The sequence below is a fragment of the Scyliorhinus torazame genome, chromosome 5 (genome assembly GCF_047496885.1).
Source record: "Scyliorhinus torazame isolate Kashiwa2021f chromosome 5, sScyTor2.1, whole genome shotgun sequence".
Lineage (NCBI taxonomy): Eukaryota > Metazoa > Chordata > Chondrichthyes > Carcharhiniformes > Scyliorhinidae > Scyliorhinus > Scyliorhinus torazame.
In genome coordinates this window covers 104,362,817-104,384,442 of record NC_092711.1, presented here as the reverse complement: position 1 = coordinate 104,384,442, position 21,626 = coordinate 104,362,817, and the positions used below count along the sequence as shown (strand labels likewise).

At 46.7% G+C, this 21,626-nt stretch overlaps 3 protein-coding genes across 3 annotated transcripts in view; all 3 read right to left on the bottom strand.

Annotated features, from left to right (window-relative positions):
• The window catches only part of LOC140419320 (uncharacterized), a 270,976-nt gene that overhangs the window by 227,023 nt on the left and 22,327 nt on the right, over nt 1-21,626 (bottom strand). The window lies entirely within an intron of this gene.
• Nucleotides 744-16,631, bottom strand: LOC140419319 (uncharacterized). Its single transcript, XM_072503156.1, has 3 exons — nt 15,429-16,631; nt 12,454-13,650; nt 744-1,207 (listed from the first exon to the last, which is right to left on the bottom strand). The coding sequence occupies exons 2-3, from the start codon at nt 13,569-13,571 to the stop codon at nt 1,105-1,107; spliced, it is 1,221 nt and encodes a 406-aa protein (XP_072359257.1). The 5' UTR covers nt 13,572-13,650; nt 15,429-16,631; the 3' UTR covers nt 744-1,104.
• The window catches only part of LOC140417829 (uncharacterized), a 36,745-nt gene continuing 30,007 nt past the window's right edge, over nt 14,889-21,626 (bottom strand). The window contains exons 3-4 of the mRNA XM_072501280.1: nt 15,429-15,481; nt 14,889-14,964 (exon numbers count right to left, since the gene is read on the bottom strand). Coding sequence (XP_072357381.1) covers nt 14,889-14,964; nt 15,429-15,481 — 129 coding nt within the window. The remainder of the gene's footprint in view (nt 14,965-15,428; nt 15,482-21,626) is intronic.

Here is a 21,626-nt window from a genome sequence, read left to right as displayed (position 1 = left end):
CTGAATTCTCCCTGTGTGTACCCAAACAGGTGCCAGAGTGTGGCGACTAGGGGCTTTTCACAGTAATTTCATTGAAGTGTTAACGTAAGCCTACTTGTGACACTAGTAAAGATTATTATTAACAACAGCAAAAGAAGCAGAATCCAGCCCCTGTGATCACTTGTGAACTCGCTGGTGGGAGGAATCACTGAATCCCCTCTCACACTCGGAGCAGCTGAACGGCTTCTGCCCAGAGTGAACTCGCTGATGCTTCAGAGAATTCGAAGATTGAGTGAATCTCTTCTCACACACAGAGCAGGCAAACGGCCTCTCCCCAGTGTGAACTCTCTGGTGTGTCGGCAGATGGGATGAATCACGGAATCGCTTCCCACACTCCGAGCAGGTGAAAGGCTTCAGTCCAGAGTGAACTCGCTGGTGTTTCTGCAGATTCGAAGACTGAGTGAATCTCTTCCCACACACACAGCAGCTGAACGGTCTCTCTCCGCTGTGAATCCGCCGGTGTGTGAGCAGGACGGAGAAATCACTGAATCCCTTCTCACATTCTGAGCAGATGAACGGTTTCTCCCCAGTGTGAACTCGCCGGTGTGTCAGCAAGGTGGAGGAATCTTTAAATCCCTTCCTACAGTCACCGCAAATGAATGGTCTCTCCCCAGTGTGAACTCGCTGGTGTCTCAGCAGAGTGGATGAATTAGTGAATCCCTTCCCACATTGAGAACAGATGAACAGCCTCTCTCTGCTGGTGTGTCAGCAGGGTGGCTGACTGAGCAAATCCATTCCCACACTTGGAGCAGATGAACGGCCTCTCTCCTGTGTGACTGTTTCGATGTGTTTCCAGCTCAGACAGGGTTCTGAATCTCTTCCCACAGTGCCCACATTTCCACGGTTTCTCCATGGTGCCGGTGTCCTTGTGTCTCTCCAGGTTGGACAATCAGTTGAAGCCTCGTCCACACACAGAGCACGTGTACGGTTTCTCCCCTTTGTGAATGGTGTTATATTTTTCAGCCTGTGTAACTGGTTAAAGCTCTTTCCACAGTCAGTTCACTGGAACACTCTCACTCGGGTGTGTGTTGTGTGGGTCTCGGTGCTTTTCCAGTCACACTGATGTTAAAATGGCCGATGGTTCCCACTTCCAAATGAATCGAGTGTCAGATCTTGCTGTGACGTTTGTTCTGATATTTCTGGCTCCAAATCATCCCCTTCTAATATTCTGTAAAAGGAGTTTACAAATGACATCACTGTAAATACAGAATACAGTGTTCAGGTAGGTGGTTTGAAGTGTGTCTACTTCAATGCCAGGAGTATACAAAATAAGGTAGGGGAACTGGCAGCATGGGTTGGTACCTGGGACTTGGATGTTGTGGCCATTTCGGAGACATGGATAGAGCAGGGACAGGAATGGTTGTTGCAGGTTCCGGGGTTTAGGTGCTTTAGTAAGCTCAGAGAAGGAGGCAAAAGAGGGGGAGGTGTGGCGTGCTAGTCAAGAACAGTATTACGGTGGCGGAGAGGATGCTAGATGGGGACTCTTCTTCCGAGGTAGTATGGGCTGCGGTTAGAAACAGGAAAGGAGAGGTCATCCTGTAGGGAGTTTTCTATAGGCCTCCAAATAGTTCTAGGGATGTAGAGGAAAGGATGGCGAAGATGATCCTGGATAAGAGCGAAAGTAACGGTAGTTATTATGGGAGACTTTGACTTTCCAAATATTGACTGGAAAATATATAGTTTGAGTACATTAGATGGGTCGTTTTTTGTACAATGTGTGCAGGAGGGTTTCCTGACACTATGTTGACAGGCCAACAAGAGGAGAGGCCACATTGGATTTGGTTTTGGGTAATGAACCAGGCCAGGTGTTAGATTTGGAGGTAGGTGAGCACTTTGGGGACAGTGACCACAATTCGGTGACGTTTACGTTAGTGATGGAAAGGGATAAGTATACCCCGCAGGGCAAGAGTTATAGCTGGGGGAAGCGCAATTATGATGCCATTAGACATGACTTGGGGGGGGATAGGTTGGAGAAGTAGGCTGCAACTGTTGGGCACACTGGATATGTGGAGCTGGTTTAAGGAACAGCTACTGCGTGTTCTTGATAAGTACGTACCGATCAGGCAGGGAGGAAGGCGTCGAGCGAGGGAACCGTGGTTTACCAAAGAAGTGGAATCTCTTGTTAAAAGGAAGAAGGAGGCCTATGTGAAGATGAGGAGTGAAGTTTCAGTTGGGGCGCTTGATAGTTACAAGGTAGCGAGGAAGGATCGAAAGAGAGAGCTCAGACGAGCAAGGAGGGGACATGAGAAGTATTTGGCAGGTAGGATCAAGGAAAACCCAAAAGCTTTCTATAGGTATGTCAGGAATAAAAGAATGACTAGGGTAAGAGTAGGGCCAGTCAAGGACAGGGATGGGAAGTTGTGTGTGGAGTCTGAAAAGATAGGCGAGATACTAAACGAATATTTTTCGTCAGTATTCACTCAGGAAAAAGATAATGTTGTGGAGGAGAATGCTGAGACCCAGGCTATTAGAATAGATGGCATTGAGGTACGTAGGGAAGAGGTGTTGGCAATTCTGGGCAGGCTGAAAATATATAAATCCCCGGGGCCTGATGGGATTTATCCTAGGATTCTCTGGGAAGCCAGGGAAGAGATTGCTGGGCCTTTGGCTTTGATTTTTATGTCATCATTGGCTACAGGAATAGTGCCAGAGGACTGGAGGATAGCAAATGTGGTCCCTTTGTTCAAGAAGCGGAGTAGAGACAACCCCGGCAACTATAGACCGGTGAGCCTCACGTCTGTAGTGGGTAAAGTCTTGGAGGGGATTGTAAGTGACAAGATTTATAATCATCTAGATAGGAATAATATGATTAGGGATAGTCAGCATGGCTTTGTGAAGGGTAGGTCATGCCTCACAAACCTTATCGAGTTCTTTGAGAAGGTGACTGAACAGGTAGACGAGGGTAGAGCAGTTGATGTGGTGTATATGGATTTCAGTAAAGCGTTTGATAAGGTTCCCCACGGTAGGCTATTGCAGAAAATACGGAGGCTGGGGATTGAGGGTGATTTAGAGATGTGGATCAGAAATTGGATAGCTGAAAGAAGACAGAGGGTGGTGGTTGATGGGAAATGTTCAGAATGGAGTTCAGTTACAAGTGGCGTACCACAAGGATCTGTTCTGGGGCCGTTGCTGTTTGTCATTTTTATCAATGACCTAGAGGAGGGCGCAGAAGGGTGGATGAGTAAATTTGCAGACGACACTAAAGTCGGTGGTGTTGTCGACAGTGCGGAAGGATGTAGCAGGTTACAGAGGGACATAGATAAGCTGCAGAGCTGGGCTGAGAGGTGGCAAATGGAGTTTAATGTAGAGAAGTGTGAGGTGATTCACTTTGGAAGGAATAACAGGAATGCGGAATATTTGGCTAATGGTAAAGTTCTTGGAAGTGTGAATGAGCAGAGGGATCTAGGTGTCCATGTACATAGATCCCTGAAAGTTGCCACCCAGGTTGATAGGGTTGTGAAGAAGGCCTATGGAGTGTTGGCCTTTATTGGTAGAGGGATTGAATTCCGGAGTCATGAGGTCATGTTGCAGCTGTACAAAACTCTAGTACGGCCGCATTTGGAGTATTGCGTACAGTTCTGGTCACCGCATTATAGGAAGGACGTGGAAGCTTTGGAGCGGGTGCAGAGGAGATTTACCAGGATGTTGCCTGGTATGGAGGGAAAATCTTATGAGGAAAGGCTGATGGACTTGAGGTTGTTTTCGTTAGAGAGAAGAAGGTTAAGAGGAGACTTAATAGAGGCATACAAAATGATCAGGGGGTTAGATAGGGTGGACAGTGAGAGCCTTCTCCCGTGGATGGAAATGGCTAGCATGAGGGGACATAGCCTTAAACTGAGGGGTAATAGATATAGGACAGAGGTCAGAGGTAGGTTCTTTACGCAAAGAGTGGTGAGGCCGTGGAATGCCCTACCTGCAACAGTAGTGAACTCGCCAACATTGAGGGCATTTAAAAGTTTATTGGATAAGCATACGGATGATAATGGCATAGTGTAGGTTAGATGGCTTTTGTTTTTTGACTTCCCATATCGGTGCAACATTGTGGGCCGAAGGGCCTGTACTGCGCTGTATCGTTCTATGTTCTAAATTCAGAACAGACAATTCTAGGTTTACTGGAACATTCTTTATCTCTCATTCCCCAAAAGCTCTGTCTCCCACACTCTCTCTCCATTCTCACTTATCTATACCTCCCAATTCTCCTCAATGTGCTAATTCGTGTTGATCAATACACATCGCTTCCTGACCTCGACACAGAGACCGTAACACAGAAAATAGGAGCAGCCCATTCGGCCCATCAAGCCTGCTCTTCCATTCAATAAGGTCATGGTTCATCTGATTGTTCCGTTAAATCCACTATCCTGCGTGTCACCCATAATCCTCAACTCCCTTTCCGATCAAAACTCTTAACTGAGCCTTGAATATATTTTGTGATGCAGACTCCACTGCTCTCTGGGGAAGAGAATTGTAAAGACTAACCACCCTCTGAGGGAAGACATTTCTCATCATCAATGGGGGACCATTTAATCTGACAATCTGCCCACTCCCTCTTGAATCCCCCATGAGGGGAAACATCCTCTCTTCATCTGTCAATACCTCTGAATCTTATATTTTTCATAAGATCACCTCTCATTCTTCTAAACTCCAATGAATACAGGCCCAGCCATCCCTCTAACAGAACAGGAATCAGCCCGGTGACCCAGTATAATGTGAGATGTGAACTTCTCCACTGAGACAATAGGAATAGAAAAGCAGCTTATTATTTAAATTGAGAGAGATTGCAGCAATGTGAGGTACAGAAACATCTGGGTATCCTGACACAAGAATCACAAAGTTACTTTGCAGATATAGGAAGTAATCAGGAAGGCAAATTGAATGTTTTTGTTTATTGCAATGTGGCGGCACAGTGGCTAGCACTGCTCCCTCATAGCGCCAGGAACCCGATTCGATTCCAGCCTGGGGTGACTGTCTGTGTGGAGTTTGCACTTTCTCACTGTGTCTGCATGGGTTTCCTCCAGGTGCTTGGGTTTTAATAATAAATTTTATAATAATAATGATCTTTATTAGTGTCACATGGAGACTTATATTAACGCTGCAATGAAGTTACTGTGAAAAGCCCCTCGTCGCCACACTCCAGCACCTGTTCGGGTCAGAGAGGGAGAATTCAGAGTGTCCAATTCACCGAAAAAGCACGTCTTTCGGGACTTGTGGGAGGAAACCAGAGCACCCGGAGCAAACCCACACCGACACGGGAAGAACGTGCAGACTCTCCACAGTGACCCAAACCGGGAATCGAACACGGGTCCCTGGTGCTGTGAAGCAACAGTGCTAACCACTGTGTCACGCCACAGGTTTCCTCCCACAGTCCAAAGATGTGCAGGTTAGGTGGATTGGCCAAGCTAAATTGGCCCATAGCAGGTTAGGGGGAAGGGGCAGTGGGCCTAAGTATGCTGCTGTTCCAGAGGGTCGGTACAGACTCGATGGCCGAATGGCCTCCTTCTCCACTGTAGGTATTCTATGACTTTGAAGGGAATTTAAAATTGGGCTGCTTCTTGCAACTGCTGATGAAACCAGATCTACTGTAATGTCTATAGATTTGGCCTCCAGATTGAAGAAAAGATAGAAATGCGTTAGAAAACTGGGACAGTGGGGTAGAGGATAGGTGTGGGAGATGCTCGAGAAGCCCAGCGAATCACACCCACATGTTCTGGTCATGCCCGGCACTACAGGGGTCCTGGGTGGGGGTGGCAAAGGGGCTTTCAAAGGTGGTGGGGGTCCGGGTCGAACCAAGCTGGGGGTTGGCTATATTCAGGGTTGCAGAAGAGCCGGGAGTGCAGGAGGCGAGAGAGGCTGATGTTTTGGCCTTTGCGTCCCTAGTAGCCCGGCGCAGGATGTTGTTAATGTGGAAGGAAGCCAAACCCCCAGGTGTGGAGACCTGGATAAACGACATGGCAGGGTTTATAAAGTTAGAACGGATCAAGTTCGTATTAAGGGGTTCGGCTCAAGGGTTCACCAGGCGGTGGCAACCGTTCGTCGACTACCTCACAGAAAGATAGAGGGAATGGAAAAGAAGAAGACAACAGCAGCAACCCAGGGGGGAGGGGGTGGGGGGAGGAACCGGACGGACTCTCAGGGATGTCATTGTATATGTATAGACACTTGTTATAGGTAATGTATATTGGATTGTTATATTGTATCTTTGGAGAGTAACTATTTTTGACAAGGCAGTTGCCACTCAGTTTTGTTTTTGTTTTTGTTTATATATTATTTATTTATTTGTTTAAAATTGGCCACGGTTATTTATATTGCTTTGTTGTTGTTCAAAAGAAAAACTATGTACTGTTATGTTTGGCCACAAAATTTTGAATAAAATATATTTTAAAAAAGAAAACTGGACAGGCTGGGCCTGAAGCCACCAGAGTTTTAAGTTCGAGAGGTGAACTGACAAAACATATCAGGTCCTGAGAGGACTTGACAGGGTGGATGTTGAAGGATGTTTCCCCTGAGGCAGGGACCAGAACTAAAGGACATGGTTTAAATATAAGGGGCCTCCCATTTGGGATGAAGATGAGGAGAATGTTTTTGTCTCAGAAGGTCGTGGATTTCTGGAACTCTCTTCCCAGAGACAGTGATATTGAATATATTTAAGGAAGAGGTGAATAGATTCTTGATGAGCAAGGGGGTGAAATGTTATTGAGGTAGCTGGGAATGTGGTGTTGTGGCCACAATCAGATCAGCCATGGTCTTACTGAATGGTGCAGCAAGCTCGAGGGGTCGAATGGCAGATTCTTTTTCCCTGAACAAGCCCAACCCTCTCCCTCACCAAAATGGCCGCCCAACTGCCCCGCCCCCTGAACAGGCCCCACCTTCCTTTTCCAGGATGGCGGCATCTGGTTGCCTGGGTAACCAGGGCCTGTCACCGCGGAGGAAGCACCGCCACCCTGACTCCCACTCGCAAGATGGCGGCCAGTGAGCACGCTCCCCCCGGGCCTGTCACTGCGGGCGGCCAGGCGGGGTAAACACGGGGCCAGCGGCCTCTTCTTCGAGGCCTCAGGCCTGCTCCTAAGCGGTGGTTTCCATTCCTACCCTGTGCCCACAATCTCCTCCCGCTTCCTAAACCATCCAATCCTCTTCACTCTCACTATGGCTGACACTGAGCATGCTCACAGCACACCCACACTGCACCTGCGCACTGGCCTCCTATACTCGTTGATATGGGACTTTCCGCGGCGCGGGAAGTCTGAACATAGAACAGAGTGCAGAAGGAGGCAATTCCGCCCATCCAGTCTGCACCGATCCACTTAAGCCCTCACTTCCACCCTGTCTTGTGCTAAATTGCCCTTAGTGACCAAAAAAGGTTAGGTGGAATTACTGGGTTACGGGATACGGAAGAGGTGTGGGCTTAGGTAGGGTACTTTTTCCAAGGGCCGGTGCAGACTCGATGGGCCGAATGGCCTCCTTCTGCACTGTAAATTCTATGATTCTATGTGAAGCCAATATTTCCACTTGGGGAAAAATCAAAAATTAGGGCCATATATAAAATTAGCAAGTAATAAATCCAAGAGGGAAAGAAGGAAAAATGTCTTTACTCAAGAGCGGTTAGAATGTGCAATTCAATACCACATGAAATGGTTTAGATTAAATCATTTAAATGTTTTCAAAAGGAAATTAGATGATTACATGAGAGATAAGAGAATAGAAAGGCAGGCTGATGGATTTGAAAGAATTTCAAGAACTATAAACACGTCCAGATTAGTGAAACCAAATGGTGCATTTCTCGACTCAATATTCTCTGTTTAGCTCAGTTCGCTGGATAGCTGGTTCATGATGCAGAGCAAGGCCAACAGCACAGTTCAATTCCTGTATCGGCTGAGGTTATTCATGAAGGCCTGCTCAACCTCCTGGAAAACATGCTTGTTAGGTGAATTGGACATTCTGAATTCTCCCTCTGTGTACCCAAACAGGCGCCGGAGCGTGGCAACTCGGGGATTTTCACAGTAACTTCATTGCAGTGTTAATGTAAGTCTACTTGTGACAATAATAAAGATTATTATTACCTTGCTCCTTGCCTGAGGTGTGATGATCCTCAGGTTAAATCTTCACCAGTCAGCTCTCCCCTCAAAGGGGAGCCATGATGTGGAGATGCTGGCGTTGGACTGGGGTGAGCTAAGTAAGAAGTCTGACAACACCAGGTTAAAGTCCAACAGGTTTGTTTCGAAGCACTAGCTTTCAGACCACTGCTCCTTCCGAAAGCTGGTGATCCAAAACAAACCTGTTGGACTTTAACCTGGTGTTGTAAGACTTCTTACTGAGCTCAAAGGGGAGAGCAGCCCATGGTCATGTGGGGCAATAACAATTTTCCTTTTTACTTAATTCAATGCAATCTCCTCCCAGCTCCCGATCAGCATGTTCCACATCCACTACTTGTACTGAACATGCTCAAGAGTACAACCTGGTGCCAAGGAATCACACTGGGCTCCTGTGGTCATTGATGGGGCACATTCTGTCCACGTGGAAAATTATGGATTGTAACATTGTCATTGAAAGCTTGATTAGTGAACAGGAATTTTGTCAACACACTGAGATTGGATTGAATGTTTCTGTGATCTAATCCTAATCTCAGAATACTAGTATGCAGGTACCACAGGTAATCAGGAAGACAAATGGACTACATATAGCTAAAGGTTTAGAATATAAAAGTAGGGAAGCGTTGCTGCAACTCTACAAGGCATTGGTGAGACCACACTTGGGGTACTGTGTGCAGTTTTGGTCCCCTTATCTGAGGAGGGATGTAGTTGCATTAGAGGAAGTTCAGAGGAAGTTCACTAGATTCCTGAGATGAGGAGTTTGTCTTATGAACAGAGATTGAGCAGTTTAGGCCTATACTCTGTCCAGTTTAGAAGAATGAGAGGAGATTTAATTGAGGTATATAAGATGATAAAAGGTATTGACAAAGTAGACTCTTGTGGGGCAATCTAGAACTAGAGGTCATAGTTTGAGGGTAAGGGGTAGCTGATTAAAAACAGAGATAAGGAGATATTATTTCTCTCAAAGGGCCGTGAATCTGTGGAATTCACTACCCAGAAGTGCAGTGGATCCGGGACTTTGAGTAAATTTAAAGAGGAGGTAGACAGATTTTTAAAATTTGTAGTGGGTCGAAGGGTGTGGAGAATGGGCAGGAGAGTGGAGTTGAGTCCAAGAGGAGATCAGCCATGGTCATATTGAATGGCGTAGTCGACTCGAGGGGCTGAATTGCCTACTCCTGCTCTTAGTTCTTATGCGGTGATGCAAGATGGATTAATTCTGTGTTCTGTAGTGTGGCCCAGGAGGTGGATTAATACTCAGGCCCATGAACTCCACCCCCGTGCCCCCACCCTGCACCTCCCCCCTCCATAAACATTTGTTAGCCTCACTGACACCATCCTCCTCCCTGCCCGCAGTCTGAACCAGACCAATTGCAATCTTCATTTCTTCTTTAACCTTGAGCTGACCTACTGACTCCATATCTTCTCCATCACTAAGATGACCTCTTTTCACCTCTGCAAGACAATTAGCTCCATCCTGCATCAGCCCATTTACTGCTGAAATGCTTGTCTCTTTGTTACTTCCAGGGTCAGCTATTCCAATGCCCTCCTGACTGATCCCCATCTTTCATTCTCCATAAAGTTGCGCTCCGCCAGAACTCTCTGGGTGATTGTCAGTTTAATGGGAAAGAGTGAATCGAATGGACGGTGGGTCTCAGAGACACGATGAGCTCTGGAGGGGAGAAACTGAAGAAAGATGTCAGTTTAGGGCCAGGGCTGAGCAGATCTTCAGAGCAATTTTGAACTGCTGGGCTAGTGGCAGGGAGGGAAGCAGCAGAGGCAGTTGATCAGATTGTCTCAATCTGAGTGACAAAGAAGCTCCATCAGCTCCTCACACCCTTTGTTACTGCTGAGGACGGAGGAGACAGGGGAGAGGGAGAGCTCTTCAAAAGGAACTAACTTGTATTAGATATATTAAAACGATTGACACTGGCTATTCAAAACAAAGCTGATTTATTTGACTTTTATCCAGAATATTAACACATATGATTGGGATCGACATCAACAGAAACAGATCCCAAAGGTACCTCTTGAGACAAATATCAGAGAAATACCAGGAAGGTCAATGTAACAAGCTGGATGGATCCAAAACTGGCTTGGCCATAGAAGAGAGGGTAGCAGTGGAAGGGTGTTTTTCCGGATGGAGGTCTGTAACGAGTGCTGTTCCGCAGGGATCAGTTCCGGGACCTCTGCTCTTTGTAACATATATAAATCATAGAACGTACAATGCAGAAGGAGGCCATTCAGCCCATCGAGTCTGCATGGGCCCTTACAAAGAGCACCCGACTCAAGCCCACGTATCTACCCTATCCCCGTAACCCCAACCTGACCTTTTTGGACACTAAGGGCAATTTAGCATGGCCAGTCCACCTAACCTGCACATCTTTGGACTGTGGGAGGAAACCGGAGCACCCGGAGGAAACCCACGCAGACACGGGGAGAACGTGCAGACTCTGCACAGACAGTGACCCAGCCGGGTATCGAACCTGGGACCCAGGAGCTGTGAAGCAACTGTGCTAGCCACTAAGCTACCGTGCTGCCCCTAGAAGGATGACTTGGAAGGGAACATAGCGGGTCTGATTAGCAAGTTTGAGGCTGATACTAAGATTGCAGGAGTTGCGGATAGTGATGAAGATTGTCAGAGAATACAACAGGATAGAGATAGGCTGCAAAATTGGGAAGAGAAATTGCAGGTGGATTTTAACCCGGACAAATGCGAGGTGATGCATTTTTGGTAGATCCAATTCAGGTGGGAGCTACAAAATAAATGACAGAACCATCAGGAGCATAGAGACACAAAGAGATCTGGGTGTGCAGGTCCACAGATCCTTAAAAGTGGCAGCACAGGTGGAAATGGTGATGAAGAAAGCATCTCGCATGCTTGCCTTCATAGGACAGGGTATCGAGTATAAAAGCTTGAAAATTATGTTACAATTATATGGAACATTGGTTAGGCCACATTTGGAATACTGTGTTCCAATTCTGGTCACCGCACTGCCAGAAGGACGTGGAGGCTTTGGAGAAAGTACAGAAAAGGTTTACCAGGATGTTGCCTGGTATGGAGGGTATTCGCTGTGAGGAGAGATTTAATGAACTGGGATTGTTCTCCCGAGAGAGACAGAGGCTGAGGGACGACCTGATAGAAGTTTATAAAATTATTAGGGGTATAGACAGGGTTAACAGTTGGAGGCTTTTCCCCAGGGCGGAAATGACAATTACAAGGGGCCTACAAGTTCAAGGTGAGGGGGGAAAGGTTCAGTGGAGATGTGTGGGGTATGTCTTTTACACAGAGGGTGGTGGTGGCCTGGAATGCACTGCCAAGTGAGGTGGTTGAGGCAGATACATTAGCGACCTTTAAGACTTATCTGGACAGGTACATGAACGGACGGATCTAGATAGAACACGTGGTTGGTCTAGATAGAACACGCGGTCCGTGCAGGCTTGGAGGGGCGAAGAGCCTGTTCCTGTGCTGTATTGTTCTTTGTAACAAAACAATTGTGTTAAATAAAAGCAAAATACTGCGGATGCTGGAAATCAGAAATAAAAACAAAAAATGCTGGAGAGAAAAGGTTAACATTTCAAGTCTGTATGGAGCAGGTAAGGATGACAGACTTAGAATCATAGAATCCCTACAGTGCAGGAAGCCATTCGACCCATCGAGTCTGCAAGGACCCTCCAAAAGAGAACTCTACTGAGGCCCACTCCCCCACCCTATCCCCAGAACCCCACGCATCGATCATGGCCAATCTACCTAACCTGCACATGGTTCGACTGTTAGGAGGGAACCAGAGCACCACGTAGACACAGGGAGAACGTGCAAACTACATTTATCCAAGGCTGGATTTGTGCCGGGTCCTGGTGCTTGTGAGGCAGCAGTGCTAACCACTGTGTCACCATGCACCCCCTCAAAGTCATCAGTGAACCAATGATCCAAGTTATGGATTATCATTGAGATTAGGGAAGGGGATCAAAGTGATGGTGTAAAGATTACGGGTGAAGATTTGGAGAATGTGAGTAGCTTCAAGTATCTGGCAGAAGCTGGAAGTTTGGAAATGAAGAATCAGATTAGCTCTGGATGGAGCAATTGGAAGAAGTGCGATGGAATGTTATGTGACAGAAAATTGTCATTGAAACTGAAAAGGGAGAATCAATAAGACAACTGTGAGACTGGCCTTGTTATATAGTGCAGGAACTTGGACAATATCAACAGGAGAGGAACAACAACTGGATAAGAATGAGATTCAGATGCTGAGATGGAAGTGTGGTGATAAGAACGGACAAGATCAGGAACTAGTCCGTCGGAGAAAGAGCAAAAGCAGATCATGGTAGTTACTTGTGAACACGTTGGTGTCTCTGCAGATTGGATAACTCAATGAATCCTTTCCCACAGTTAAAGCAGATGAATGGCCTCCCTCCAGTATGAATCCGCAGGTGCCTCAGCAGGTTGGTTGACTGAGTGAATCCCTTCCCACACTCAGGGCAGGTGAACGGCCTCTCTCCGGTGTGCAAGCGCTTGTGTTTCAGAAGGGTGGATAAATCATTGAATCCCTTCCCACACACTGAGCAGGTGAATGGTCTCTCTCCAGTGTGAACTCGTTGATGTACAGTCAGGTATGTTGATCGTCTGAACCCAGTGCCGCAGTGAGAGCATCTGAATGGTCTCTCGTCAGTGTGAACACGTTGATGGGACATCAATTGTCCAGAACTTTTATAGCACTTCCCGCAGTCTGCGCATTTAAAAGGTCTCTCCCCAGTGTGAACCCGCTGGTGTATTCGCAAGTCAGATGACCGAGTGAATCCCTTCCCACACTCTGAGCAGGTGAAAGGTCTCTCCCCAGTGTGAGTGAGTCTGTGTAAATGCAGGCTGCCGGACTGAGTGAATCCCTTCCCACACTCGGAGCAAGTGAACGGTCTCTCTCCACTGTGAACCCGCCGGTGTACCAGCAGGTGGGATGATCGAGAGAATCCCTTCCCACACTCAGAGCAGGTGAACGGCTTTTCCCCGGTGTGAACTCGTTGGTGTGTCAGCAGGTGGGATGACTGAGTGAATTCCTTCCCACACTCGGAGCAGGTGAACGGCTTTTCTCCAGTGTGAACTCGCTGGTGTGTCAGCAGGTGGGATGACTGAGTGAATCCTTTCCCACACTCGGAGCAGGTGAACGTCCTCTCCCCAGTGTGAACACGCCGATGATTCAACAAGGTGGCTGACCGAGTGAATCCCTTCCCACACTCGGAGCAGGTGAACGGTCTCTCCCCGGTGTGAAGTCGCTGGTGATTCTGTAGCGCGGATGAATGAGTGAATCCTTTCCCACAGTCCCCACATTTCCACAACTTCTCCCTGTTGTGACTGCGCTTGTGTCTCGAGAGGCTTGATGATTGGCTGAAGCCTCGCCCACACACAGAACACGTGTACGGTTTCTCTTCACTGTGAACGGTGCTTTTTCCTTCCATGTTTAAAATCCAATCACATTCAGGTTATGATAAAATAGGCAACTCCGTCTGATCCTGATGTGATGTTGGTTTCAGTTTCCTGAAATGAAATGAAAATCGTTTACTGTCACAAGTAGGCTTCAAATGAAGTTACTGTGAAAAGCCTCTAGTCGCCATATTCCAGCACCTGTTCGGGGAGGCTGGTACGGGAATTGAACCCACGCTGCTGGTCTTGTTCTGCTTTACATGCCAGCTCTTTAGCCGGCTGTGCTAAACCAGCCCCAAACCAGACTGCAAACTGTCCCCTTGTAATACCCTGTGAAATTGATTTAAAATAGAAGAAAGGGAGTGAGAGAGAATCCACAGGAACACAAAGGCAGTTTGTGAAATTGAGCTGAATGATTCTGGTCATTTGTGGGGCCGGCACTAGGAAAACGTGACCATGAAAACTACTGGATTGTCATAAAAACCCAACTGGTTCATTAATGTTCTTCAGAAAATTGAACCTGCCACCCGGTCAGGGGCTGTACAAGAGTTTGGACACGGGTGGGCAGTTGGGGAAATTCTGTTTTTTCTCTTTTTAAATATATATATATATATATATATACACATGTGTCGGCCCATGCGACTGTTTAAGAAATGTTAATGTTTTAAACTGTGAAAATTTTAAATGCTTCAATAAAATATTTTGTAAAAAAAAAGTTTGGCCACTATGGGTGAAGAGAGATGAAGAGTGATTATATATATATATTAGAGAGCGAGAGAGAGAGTTTCATACATAGAAATATACATAATAGAGAGTGATCCTGATACCAGTTCCACTCTCTAAACCACTGACTCCATCCCTCTCTCCAGCAACTCTCTGAAGCTGAACCAACTACATTGAAAATCCTGAAAATCTTCGTAGACCAAGCGTTCGGTCACCTGCTCTAATATCCCGCCATGTGGCTCAGTGTCAAATGCTGCTTTCTGCCATTTGTGAAATGTTTTTGAAATGTTAAACGTATATAAATACAAATCATTGACACTGACTTGGGCATTTTTGGCATTGCTGCATCATGGCTGAGTGTAAATCCTGTAACTCCTTATCTAACAACATTGTTCGAGTCCTTTCACAACACGGACTGCAGTGGTTGAAGAAAGCAAAGCATCATCTTTTCCACAGATAACTGGGCATTAACAATATTTGTTGCTGGTCTTGTTAGTGACACCCAAATCCCAAGAATAAATTTGACAAAATATGTACATATAAAATAGATCAAAATCATCTGCAGAAAAACTTGTTCCTAACCCAATCTCCCTTTGAATCTAACTGCCCTGACAATTTCAAATCTGAAATCATTGCTCCAAACTGGGGTACAAAGTCCTCAGGGTTAAACCCAGAAGCTTCTCCTCCATCTCCACTCCAGCCAAACTGAACCAACAAAACAAAGGGAATTGTACAAGACCCTGGAAAGAAAGAAAGCTGCAGGGATATGAGGAAAGAGTAGGGGAGTGGGAGGAGGTGAATAGTTCTTGCAAAGAGCATGGACATGATGGGCTGAATGGCCTTCACCTGTACTGTAATAATTCAATGAGTCTGTGGAAAAAGGAACTCTCCAGGAGGCCCTAGACCAACGCTCACAAGCAATATCCACCCACAGAACAGTAAAATACAAAACATGGTTAAAATAAACCCACTATTCGAGGCAGAAGAAGTTAAACAATGGCAGAGAGGTGTTCAGGGAGGGCAGAGCTGAAACAGAGCAATGGGTGAAATATGGATTCAGATCCACATTAAAGGAGCCAAACATGCCCCAGAGCCCTGAACCAGAGCACAGAGAACAAAGCACAACACTAACAACTCTAAATTATAGATGAAAGCTCAACAATACTCACCTCTGGAACAATTTCACCATTTTCAAATTTAAAACCTCCTGCTGGAGCTGCAGCTGAAAAGATTTCACAAGCACTGAAATCAGAGGAAATCAGTCTTCAAAGCTCCTAACCATAAAAAGAGATTACAATTGTCATTTGTGGTTAGAAATTAAGAGATAAACATTTTCTTCTTGACTCCAGACTGCTATGTGAAAATCATCCTCTTCTAACCCACTGTAAAACAAGTTTCCAAAATCCATCAGTCAATCCAGTATGTAAATTCATAACATTCCCTCCTCCTGTTTCCTCGCATTAGATTACGTAAACTGGGATCTGCTGACATTGGAAGCAGGTTGGGCAAGATTTGCTGAGTTGATTCCTCGCATGAAGGGATTTGTTTTGTGAGGAAAGGTTGGGCAGGTTACACATATACCCATTGCCATTTAGATAAATGAGACGTTATCTTACTGAAGCATATATAAGATTCTGAGGGAAGTTGGCAGGTAAGTCCTGAAAGGATGTTCCCTCTCAATAGGGAATCTAGAATCGCAGGGACAGTTTAATGAGGAGCAATTAATTCTTTCAGAGGGCCAGTCGCCAGTGGAATTCTCTCCCCCAGTGTGCAGAGGAGACTGGGCCATTGAGTATATTCAATGTTGTGTCATACACCATTTACCCACAAGGGTTAGGAAGGATGGGGGCCAGGGGACAATGGAGTAAAGACTATGATCAGATGAGCCATGAGTTTACTGAATGGCAGAGCAGCCTTGGTTGTCCAAGTGGCCTTTCTTCTCCAAGTTCTGATCTTATTCTTCTGTTATTGGGATGGCCGCACATGTGCCCTACAGAACCTCCATCTTCTAAAGATGGCGCCCTTTAACCTGTACCTTTCTCAATGAGACAAACATTTTCTCTCCTGGTCACTGGAACCCTGAAGCTCTGCCAGTCCAAACATGTGCAGTTTAAGTGGATTGGCCACGCTAAATTTCCCCTTAGTGTCCAAATGATTAAGTGGGGTTATGGGAATAGGGTGGGGACGTGGGCAAGTTGTTCTTTCCACGGGTGGGTGCAGACTCGATGGGCCGAATGGCTCCTTCTGCACTGTCGGGATTCGGATTCCCATCGGTCAGCAAGATGGCCGCGCATGCGCTCTGCTCCCCGCTGAACCAAGATGGCGGCCGCGGAACTGGGCCTGATCCCGGATAAAAGTTCCACAGCTGCAAACCTGCGTCCTCCAGGATCTTATTCCGGCCCTGGGACGTGCACCCGGTATTTATGAAACCTCCGCTCCCTCCCCACCCCCAGTGCCCTCTGTCCGTCCCACCGACTCACACTAGCAGAAGAAAACCGCTACCGCACTCGCAGGACTTCCAGAAAAGTGACACTGCGCATGCCCCAAGTACAGCAATGCGCCTGCGCACTGGATCCTGTTGAGTGACGGGGGCACATTCACAGCCGTGGGGAATGATGGGTAATAGCCGCACCATTGAAAGCTCAAACATTTAATACAAAATAACTTTGTTACCAATTGGGAGAAATTAATTTAAAAATCTCAAATTGTGAATTCGTGATCTGTTATGTTCCATATGGGGCTAAATTTCCCCTTCGTGTCCAAAAGGTCAGGTGGTATTACGGGGATAGTGTGGAGGCGTGAGCTGAAGTCGGGTGCTCTTTCCAACGGCCGGTGCAGACTCCCTGGAATTGAATGGTCTCCATCTGAACTGTAAATTCTATGATTTCTGAAAGTTCTCCTTTGCGTCCAAGCAGAGCAGAGGTTTGAAGGCTTTTATGTGTTTCCCTCTCTCTCTCCTCCGCTGATGGTGGTGACATCACTTTGGCTAGCTCCAATCACAGTCAGTGATTCCTCTCTCTGTCTATGATACTGAATATTCACTGTTTTGTAGAATGATACAGTACAGATAGAAACTATTTTGCCCATCTGTTCTAGATCTTTGAAAGGTCATAAGAACAGGAGTAGGCCATTCAGCCCCTCAAGCCTCTCCCACCATTTAATGAGATCATGGTTGATCTGTGGCCTAATTCCATACACCTGCCTTTTGTCCATATCCCTGAATATCTTTGCTTAACAAAAATCTATCTACCTCAGATTTAAAATTTACAACTATTCTAGCTTCAACTGCTGTTTGTGGGAGGGAGTTCCAAACCTCTACCAACCTAATTTAATTTAATAATCTTTATTGTCACAAGTAACATTTACACGACAATGAAGTTGCTGTGAAAATCCCCTGGTCATCACATTCCAGCACCTGTTCGGGTACACAGAGGGAGAATTTAGAATGTCCAAATTACCTAATAGCACGTCTTTTGGGACTTGTGGGAGGAAACCGGAGCACCTGGAGGAAACCCATGCAGACACAGGGAGAATGTACAGACTCCACACAGACAGTGACCCAAGCCCAGTAATCGAACCAGGGACCCTGGAGCTGTGAAGCAACCGTGCTAACCTGAATCTTTAAGTGAAGAGGTGTTTCCAAACACCTCACCTGAACTGTCTAGCACAAATTTTTAGACTCTGCCCCCTAGTTTTCTAATTGCCGAGCAGTAGAATTATTTTATTTTTATCTACTGTGTTTCCCTGTTAATATCTTGAATACTTCGATCAGATCACCACTTAACTTTCTAAATTCATGAAAAATAGGCCTATATGTGTAATCTCTCCTGTAACTTAACCCCTGTAGTCCAGGTATCATTATTGTAAACCTATGTTGCACTACCTTCAACGCTAATATATCCTTCCAAAGGTGTGGTGCCTAGAACTGCTCACAGTATTTCAAGTGGGGTCTAAACAGGGTTTTGTATAGTTGCATCATACGTTCTGTGGCTTTGTACTCCAATCCTCTCGATATAAAGGCTAGCATTCCATTAGCGTTTTTGATTATTTTCTCCACTTGTTCATGGCATTTTAAGGATCATAGATCATGGAATTTACAATGCAGAAGGAGGCCATTCGGCCCATCGAGTCTGCACCGGCTCTTGGAAAGATCACCCTATCCAAGGTCCATACCTCCACCCCATCCTCATAACCCAGTAACCCCACCCAACACTAAGGGCAATTTTGGACATTGGGCAATTTAGCATGGCCAATCCACCCAACCCGCACATCTTTGAACTGTGGGAGGGAACCGGAGAACCCGGAGGAAACCCATGCACACACGGGTAGAATGTGCAGACTCCGCACAGATAATGACCCAAGCTGGGAATCGAAACTGGGACCCTGGAGCTGTGAAGCAATTGTGCTATCCACAATGCTACCGTGCTGCCCTTAACCCCAAGTCTATTTGAACATCCGCTGTATGTAACCTCTTTCCATTTAGAAAGTACTCTGCTCCATCCTTTTTTGGTCCAAAATGGATAACCTGAAACTTGCTGACATTAAATTCAATCTGTCACACTTTTGCCCATTCACCAAGCCTGTCAATATCTTCTTGCAATTTTATGCAATCATCTAGACTGTCTACAATGTCACCTAACTTTGTATCATCAGCAAATTTGGACATATCTCTTTTTATGCCATCATTGAAGTCATTAATGAATCGTGTGAATAATTGCGGCCCCAACACAGATCTTTGTGGTACACCACTAGTCATATTGTACCAATTAGAATACTTACCAATTATCCCCACTCTCGTTTGCCTGCCAGTCAAACAATTTCCTAACCATGTCAATAATTTGCCCTCAACCTCATGGGCTTCCACTTTAGTTGACTAGTCTCTTATCTGAAACTTTGTCAAATGTGTTCTGGAAGTTCATATAAATAACACCCATTGACATTCTACTGTCCACTACCTTCGTCACATCTTCAAAAAATTCAACAAGATTTTATAAAATTAATTTACGGAATGTGGGTGTAGCTGGTTAGGCCAGCATTTATTGCCCATCCCTTGTTGCCCTTCAGAAGGTGGTGGTGAGCTGTCTTCTTGAACTGCTGGAGTACCTGAGGTGTAGGTACACCCACAGTGCTGTTAGAAAGGAGTTCCAGGATTTTGACCCGGTGACTGTGAAGGAACGACACTATATTTCCAAGTCAGGGTGGCGAGGGACGTGGAGGGAACGTGGGGGGCGCAGGAGGTGACTTATTTCATGGAATTCCTAGCCTTTGACCTGCTCTGGTAGCTACAGTATTAATATGGCTAGTCCAGTTCAGTTTCGGATCAATAGTAACCCCCATGATGTTGATTTTGGAGGATTCAGCAATGGTAATGCCATTGAATATCAAGGGGTGATGGATAGATCCTCTCTTGTAGGAGATGGTCATTGCCTGGCACTTGTGCGATGTGAATGTAACTTGCCACTTGTCAGTCCAAGCCTTGATATTGCCCAGATCTTGCTGCATTTGAACATGGACTGCTTCATTATCTGCAAATGGTGCTGAGCATTGTGCAGTCATCTGCGAGCATCCCACACCTGACCTTATGATGGAAGGGAGGTCATTGATGAAGCAGCTGAAGACGGTTGGACCTAGGACACTACCCAGAGGAACACCTGTAGTGATGCCCTCGAGTGCAGATGATTGACCTCCAACCACCACAATCATCTTCCTTTGTACCGGGTATGACTCCAAACAGTGGAGTGTTTCCCCCGTTTTGTGAGGGCCACGGAGAATCCAGCACGAGTTGAAGGATAGAAAGAAATAATATTTATTTACAATAACATATATATATACTAACAGCAGCAGCAACTTCCCTTGCTGCTCACTCTCCTCTAGCCAGTTCCAAACTGGCCAGCTTTATTTGTGCAGTGAATCTGCTAATGACCCCCCCCCCCCCCCCCTCATTGGGGAAGCTCATACTCCCAAAGGATTGTGGGATTGCCATTAGTCCCCAACCAGTGGTAAGCAGGCAGGTTATAACATTCCCCCCCCCCCCCCCCCAAGTCCAAGGAATCCACCGAAGACCCTGGCGAAGGAGGGCATCGGACTCATTTTGCCGCAGGCCGGACACCATTTGCATGAGGCCCTGGATCTGGCGGCGTGTAAAGAGACGAAGAACGGCACTTCCGTGATGAACGCAATAATGTTTATGCATCCACAGCCCGTGGGCCCGAGGATTCCCCCTCTGAGGCGTCCTGTGTCTCCATCTCGGAGTCAGAGTCTGCTGACTTCGTCATCTCGGCGTCTCTATCTCCACGCGGTTCTGCAATGACCTGCAGGCACCAGAGGAAGATTGTGAGGAATACTTTCCACAGTGTCTGGTCTCTGTGGCTGTAGAAATGAGCTCCGGGGGCGGGGAATCTGGAAGGGATGGTCTTCTGGACCGAACGTGGTCTAGATGCTTGCGCTGGAGACGACCCTGGGCTTGCACCTGGTAGGAGATAGGGCCCGTTTGGCGAAAGATTACGCCAGAGACCCACTGGGCACCACCAGCAAAATTCCGAATGAACACTGGGTCACCGGGCGCAAACTGCCGAATCGGCCGATGCCAAGAAAAACCATGTCCCTGCCGTTCTTGTGTGCAGCGTACTTTTGCGCCAGTGTCCCCGAAAACCATACTAAGGCGGGTCTCCGGCCCATTAGGAGTTCTGCGGGAGCTACCCCAGTCACTGCATGTGGCGTGGTCTGAAAACAAAAACCGAGCCAGTCTTGTATCCATTGACCCGGAAGACTGCTTCTTTAGGCCTCGTTTGAATGTCTGCACTGCGCGCTCCACCAACCCATTTGAAGCCGGGCAGTGCGGATATGGCGTATGCCGTTCATCTTCATGAACCTCGCAAACTCCTCACTTGTGAACAGAGTGCCGTTGTCTGTGACCAGCACCTCGGGGAGGCCATGCGTACTGAAAGACAAACGCATCTTCTCGATTGTTGTGCAGGACGTTGTGCCTACCATCTTATGCACCTCTAGCCATTTAGACTGGGCATCAATTAATAGAAGGAACATGGATCCGTGAAAAGGGCCGTCAAAATCCACATGCAAGCGCGCCCAAGGCCGTCTTGGCCATTCCCAGTGATGTAGGGGTGCGGCCGGCGGAAGCTTCTGATGCTCCTGGCAAATGGAGCAGTTTTGGGCCACCTTCTCAATGTCGGTGTCGAGGCCTGGCCACCAGACATAACTCTGGGCCAGCATTTTCATTTTGGTCACACCTGGATGCCCATTGTGCAAGTCTCTTAGTATCAGCTCCTGGCCTTTTTCCGGGACAATCACACACGTCCCCCACAAAAGGATGCTGTCTTCCATGCTAAATTCTGACAGCTTGGAGGAAA